The sequence below is a fragment of the Miscanthus floridulus genome, chromosome 2, assembly GCF_019320115.1.
Source record: "Miscanthus floridulus cultivar M001 chromosome 2, ASM1932011v1, whole genome shotgun sequence".
NCBI lineage: Eukaryota > Viridiplantae > Streptophyta > Magnoliopsida > Poales > Poaceae > Miscanthus > Miscanthus floridulus.
The window spans coordinates 6,968,115-6,974,611 of record NC_089581.1 but is presented as its reverse complement, the minus strand read 5'-3'; the positions used below and the strand labels follow the sequence as shown (position 1 = coordinate 6,974,611).

Genomic DNA, 6,497 nt, shown 5'->3' with positions numbered 1-6,497 from the left:
CCTCTTCTCCTGAGGCGTGGCTGGTGGCGATGTGTCAGGAGCTCCTTGGTGGTCCGCGGGCCCTTGCGTCCCAGCTTGTGAACCAAGGACTCATAGGTCATCCTGGACAGGAAGGCTCCTATCATGTTCGACGTTGGCGACGTTGGGGAGCTCGTTGCACTGCCGGGAGAAGCGCCGGATGTACCCACGAAGGGTCTCAGCGGACCTTCTAGCGGTAGTTCTTGAGGTCCCATGGGTTCCCAGGATGTTTGTACAGTGCCCTAGAAGTTTCCCACGAAGATCTCCTTCAGATCCGCCCAACTCTGGATTGCGTTGGATAGCAGGTGTTCCAACCATGCCCGAGCCGAATCAGCCAAGAACAGTGGAAGGTTGCGGATAATGAAGTCGTCATTATCCACACCACCGACTTGACTAGGCAAGGCCGATAGTCTTCAAGCCAAAGCCCATGGTTTGTCTTCCCGGAGTACTTAGGGATATTAGTAGGTGGTCGATACCTTGGCGAAACATAGTGTTGAGGATGTGCCGGCTGAAGGCCTGAGGCCCTGGGAGGCCAGGGGCTCGAGCTCTGGTCCTCGCCGCTGTCGTATTGTCCGCTGCGTCGAGGATGATAGCCGCGGCGGGCTCCTTCCCTTGGGTCACTGTAGGCACGTTTGCGAGCGTCGAGGGTGCTGCATGTGTCGCGGTTGTGGCCGAGACGTTGATGTACCGGGATTGCAGCGAGCTGCCCATCGCCTTGCGGCGCTTGGTGGACTGATGCGTCCCTAGCGGGGCATACCGAGGGCGTACGCTGGCTGGTGTCGGGCTCGCGTCGTTGAGACAACGAGCTCTCTGCCTGCTGTGCTGCCGCACGCTCAAGTAGCGTGCGGATTTCGCGGTGGGCCCGGTGATCCTTGGGCGTTGTGGCCTCTGGAAGGCCACGGAGCAAGGCCGTTGCGGCGGTGATGTTCTAGCTTGCCCGAGCAAAGTGGGGAAGGGTTTCATCATCGGCGATGATCGTTCGGTTTACGTCGCGGGCCACGGCGCATGCGTGCCCTCCATCTCCGCGGCGCCTGATCTCCTCATCGACCTTCACGTATTCCCGAACAAGCTGTTGTTCGACTTTGTCTATTTCCCGCTTTCGGGCTCTCAGCTGCTCCACCCCAACGTGAGGTGGGGCGACTGTCCCCCTCTCAGTTGCGCCGCCGCGGTTGCCTCCCGGGGTAGTCTCCTCCACGAAGATGCTTTTGACGTGTCCCTCGGAGGTTTCCACCATAAAACATTTCCGGGAGGGATGATGGCTCCCCCTACCGGAGTCAGAGCCAGAGTCCGACCCCGGCCCCTCTGTGAGGAGGCCGTGGAGGGATTCTGTAACGTTTTCGATCATCCCTATGAACTCGTTGTTCGAGGGGGACATGATCGTGCGTTGTGCCACAAGGTAGCTAACGGTCGCCACGGCGTTGCGGAGACCAAACGGAAACGCGGTCGAGGCACTCCGTGCGGAGTGTTCCGGAGAGAGGGTGAGGCGGCGCGGGTCCTCCCTGGACGGCTGTGGTCCAAGGGAGAAGCCGGGCTGACACTCAAGCCACCTATCGTTGAAGTTGACGGAGGGGAGAGACTGGACGGCGGCGTGGGCCAGCGCCAACTCTCCTCCCAGTGTGACAATGAAGTCCAGGTCACCGAAACGCACGTGTGCGCCTGGAACCCAGCTGATTGCGTGGTTAGCCATCCGCGGCCTGATGTGGAATGCGCAAAGACCCCTACCTGGCGCGCTAACTGTCGGTGTTTCGAACAAACATCGGCTAGTAAATTTATGATTATTGCGCGTTAGGCCCGGATGGTGCATTAAAGGACACGAGGTTTATACTGGTTCGGGCTAAACGTCCCTACGTCCAGTCTGCTGCTGCTCATGTTATTAGTACCAAAAATGGTTCGTAGTAGGGGGCACAAACCGTCGAGAGAGGGACGAGTCCCAAGTCTCTGATGGAATGATCGAAAAGGTCGCCGAGAGCTTGGTCGCTGCTCAGTCGTGTGTGAAGTATCGTGTGTGTGTTGAACTTATCTGTCTAGAGTTCATCCCTTTGGTGGGGGGCCCTGCCCTCCCTTTTATAGACTAAGGGGGGAGCAGGGGTTACAGATCGGAGAAAGAGGAAAATACCAAAGGTATCCAAGGTCCTTCGAGGGAGTCAGGTCTTCCTTTTTCCCTGTGTCTGACCTGCTTAACATGGCAGACCATGTTAGAGGTGGCGTGTTCGCTGATCTTCGTAGGCCATGCCCTGGCCTTATTTAGCAAGTGGGTGCATCCCATCCTACGCCGGCGGACGATGCGGCGCGCTGGAGAGCCGCGCTGTGACCCCTCGGGGAGTAACAGGGGAAGTGACCATACGTCCGTCACTGTAGATGATGTGATTTCTGTCTTGGGCCATAATGACTGTCGTATGTTTGTGTTAGTATCCACGCCCGAGGACTGAAGGCGGCGCCTACTACACTGTGGGACAAAAGTCGGCGCCTACAACAATATTCGGGCACTGTTATGTCGGAAAGGACCTAAAGCGCTCGTCCCATCGTATCCTGACGGTACCTTCCCGCAGGCGCACAGGGCATGACCCTCAATATCATGGTTGCCTCGAATGTCCTGTCGTATCCCGTGCTCGTCCTCATGAAGGAGTAGGGTGCGATCGTCGGGCGAGGCGGAGGCAGCCCTTAGCCGTCGGGCAAGGTGGAGTCTAGCCCTCGGGGGTCAGGTGAGACGGAGCCCGCCCTTGGACGTCGGGCGAGGAGGAGCCGGCCCTCGGGGTCGGGCGAGCCGGAGCCCACCCCTCGGGGGTCGGGCGAGGCGGAGCCTGCTCTCGGACGTCGGGCGAGACGGAGCTAGCCCTTAGTCGTCGGGCGAGGCAGAACCAGTCTTCCGTCGTTTGGGCAAGAAGCGTAGTAGCGCTCTTTGTCTGACCGGAAGCGTCAACATTCGATGGTCATTAGTCCCACCTCATCGGGTACCCTGGTATTAGGTCCCCGACACATAGCTACACATCAATACTACTAATCCCTACTTACTGGACACCTCTTCTACTAATCCCTACTTACTGGACACCTCTACAGAAACAACACACCCCTGCTGAAAACAGCTAGGCAACCATACATACAATACTAAAAAGAAAAGCCAGACCATCGGATTTACTCATTTACAACCTCATAAGATGATCCATGTCTTACGAGTAGGAGCGCCGCATTGGGAGCTCCAAAAAACGAAATTTAAATTTTAAATAGCTGACTACAAGTTCAGATGGGCGAATATGGCCGGCACCAAGTCAACCACGGACCACGCGAGGCCGGAGTACTGAACGAACCTGATGCCTGTGTCCACGTCGTACGCCTTCTGGGGGAAGTGGGAGAACAGCCGCTGGAGGTACCCGGCAACCTGCTTGTTCTTGCTGCTGCTGTCGACTTTCAGGGCAGGGACGTAGCAAGACGACACAATGGGGATGCCCAGGGTGCTGCACATAACGGGCAGCAGCCACTTGGAGAGGGCTTTGCTGCAGAATTTCACGACCAGGATGGTTGGGATCCCAACGAGGACGCGACCGGCGAATGTGCGGAGGGGCAACTGAGCGCTGAAGATGAGGGGGGCATCAGGGGTGTGGAAGTGGAAGTAGGTTTGTTGGATGCCGTACACCTGAATCACGTTCGTCAGAAAGAAATGTCAGAAAAATCTCGGGTAGACCATATGATTCAGAACAGAGAATAGGATGTGCTGATACATGAAGAAACCAAAACACAGGCGAGAGGCCTAAAGTTTGTTTTTTGAATTGTAAACATAGAATACCAAGAAAGTGCACTAGCAAATCATCAGTACAAAACTAATTCTGTAATAACACAGAATTTACTTGGGGCAGTATGTTTAGTCAATTACCAACTTCATGCCTTCCATCATAAAATGGATACTAGAGAATATTATAATCAGATGGTTACGCAAAGAGAACCAATGAGAATCCTGCCATTATATTTTTTAATCGTAAACTAGCTTGATTTTCTAGTCTAAGGTTAGGACAGAAGAATGTATCAATAATATCTTCAATTTGACCAGAATCAAGTATGGCGTGAGCAAGTTTTGATTAAGCAATGTTAGTCAGAAACAGAGCTCTTACAATTCCGAAAGCGACTCCGTTGAATGCTGCGTGGTAATCAAAGCTAGGAGTAGGGAATTCTGGCTTCGGATATGCAAAGCACATCAATAGAGAAAGGCCTGCCCAGAAGGTTGCAACTGCAAGTGCAAAGCGGGAAAGCTGTTAGGATACTTTTCAACTTTCAACGCCACACCTTACGTGCCTCCAAAATTTGCAGCACGCAAGCACTGAGGTGTATGGATGTACCATTTTTCCCAGAGACAATGAAGGCATCAACATGGTCATCGACGACCAACCAGAATGCAAGGATGACAATACCAAAACCAATTCCAGCAACAACATCGGTCAAGCTGTGCATACCCAAATATATCCTCGCTGCCAATTTAAGGTAAACCAAATCGTCAGTATATTTCAGTAACTCGAGAAAAAACAGTTGCCTTAAGAACTCTTGACTCACCAATGGCAACTAGCGTAACAAGTACGAAAGCTAGAGATAAACCCGCAGCAACTATAACACTGCCATGTTCTCCATATGTGAGGACATAATGTAATAAATATCTGCATTGATCAGAAGCAGCATTAGCCAACAATTCCTTTCAAACTTCCCCTATCGAAATAAGAGCAGGAACATACCCCATCAAACAAACAGTGTTGAGAGCATGCGATGATGGCAGCCCATATTCCATGGCATTTTCCTTCTCATCTTCTGTAGCTGTCACTCTTCTAACAGGAGGAGAGCATGGCCGAGGGGCTGACACCATATCCTGCATTCAGAATCATCAAGAGTGTCAGCGATTAAACTAAAGCCTATCCTTTCAATTGTATTATGAACAGATGACAAACCTTGACAGAGTTGCCGAGGTAATCACAGAAAGCCATGAGGAGGGTCATCTGCCTAGCCAGCTTGCCGTGTCCACTCTACAATATATATATTGTTTAAGAATTCAGAATCAAACAGAATTATTACAGAAAATAAAGAAAGCAAGGCAATCAAATCAGTGGGCCACGAGACAGAAGACATACCCAGAAGAGGAGAGGGAGGAATCCCGTGTAGAAGGGCACGGAGACAACGCATGACAGCACAGAGAAGAAATTGTCCAACAACTTGTGCTCCAACAACCTCTGCATTGATTCAACACTTGAGAAACACCGAAGATACGAAAATCTAAAACTAAGATACCAGAGTTTTTACAAGACAACCTTGTTTACTGCCTAATTGCCAATCCGTTCAATTTAGAGTAAGAGAATGAACTGGAGCCAAGTTCATCTTAAATTAATCAACGAGTTAATTCTACCGGCCCTTGCTACAAAGTTGCAGATCCTATAGTAGACATAAAGGACGCGACGGCCAAGCAAAAAGGTAGCATCAAGCGTACAAATTCAACAATCCTAAAGAGAAGCAGCGTAATGCAGCTAATGTGTTCGTCGGAGAAATTAGAATTTAGAAATGAGTAGAAATTACGTGACCATAGAGGAGGAGAGATGACGCGAAGGGGATCGGACCTGGAACCTGAGGATGGCCGCCGTCTCGGCGTGCACCCGGCGCGTGACCCACGGTTGGACGAGCGCGCGCGTCCGGCGCGTGAGGTCGTAGAAGGAGGCCGCCCACACCCACCCGGCCACCGCCGCCAGCGCCGCCGCCTGCCACCTGGTCAGGCCCGCACCCGAGCCCGCGCCCAAACCCACGACCGCCGCCGCCTCCATGTCCAATTCCAAACGCCGCCGCCTGGCTCCTCTCGGTCCGGGGCACAGGGACAGGATCTCCGAGCCGCAGAGAGTGGAGGGGCTCGCTGGGACCGCAGCGCTGGCGGGCGGACTCTTGTAGCGGGGAGGCGCAGCCCGAGGCGGACGGGGTCGTCTGGATCGCGGGGGGAGGTGCCGACTGCCGAGGACGAGGAGGAGGTGGTGGCGTTGGCCCGTTTCGTTGTGCTGGCCGCCCCCCGCTCTGGACCGCGGCTCTCGGTCTCGTTGGATTTTTTTTTAAAATGCCATGTGGCACACTTTATTGATTTGTAAACATTGTTACATCATTTATCAGTTCTTTTCTTTCTTTCTCGCTTTTTTTGTTTCGTGGTAGTTTCCGTTTGCTTTATTTTTTGAGTTTTTTACCTGTGTGCCATTATAAAATATTGAAATGACTTGTGTACCATTGAAATTTGAAAAAGTTCTTCAATACCCTCTTTGAAATTTCTTTTGCTCTGTATACCACTTCCGTCAGCTTGCCGTTCAATTTTAACGGAGGTGGCTACGAACCAGAGTAAAAATTACCCTTTTTTACCTGTGTGCCATTATAAAAGTTCAAAATGACCTGTGTACCATTGAAAAAACGAAATTGCTTGTTTGAGGCCCTAAATGAATTCAAATCAAAAAGTGGTCAACTACAAAGTTTCATAACTT

At 52.1% G+C, this 6,497-nt stretch overlaps 1 protein-coding gene across 1 annotated transcript; it reads right to left on the bottom strand.

Moving 5' to 3' along the window:
* Positions 1-2,932: 2,932 nt before the first annotated feature.
* LOC136537792 (lipid phosphate phosphatase delta-like) lies at positions 2,933-6,049 on the bottom strand. Its single transcript, XM_066529760.1, has 8 exons — positions 5,604-6,049; positions 5,124-5,222; positions 4,944-5,018; positions 4,734-4,864; positions 4,558-4,658; positions 4,347-4,475; positions 4,122-4,237; positions 2,933-3,649 (listed from the first exon to the last, which is right to left on the bottom strand). The coding sequence occupies exons 1-8, from the start codon at positions 5,802-5,804 to the stop codon at positions 3,248-3,250; spliced, it is 1,254 nt and encodes a 417-aa protein (XP_066385857.1). The 5' UTR covers positions 5,805-6,049; the 3' UTR covers positions 2,933-3,247.
* Between the last annotated feature and the right edge of the window lie 448 nt (positions 6,050-6,497).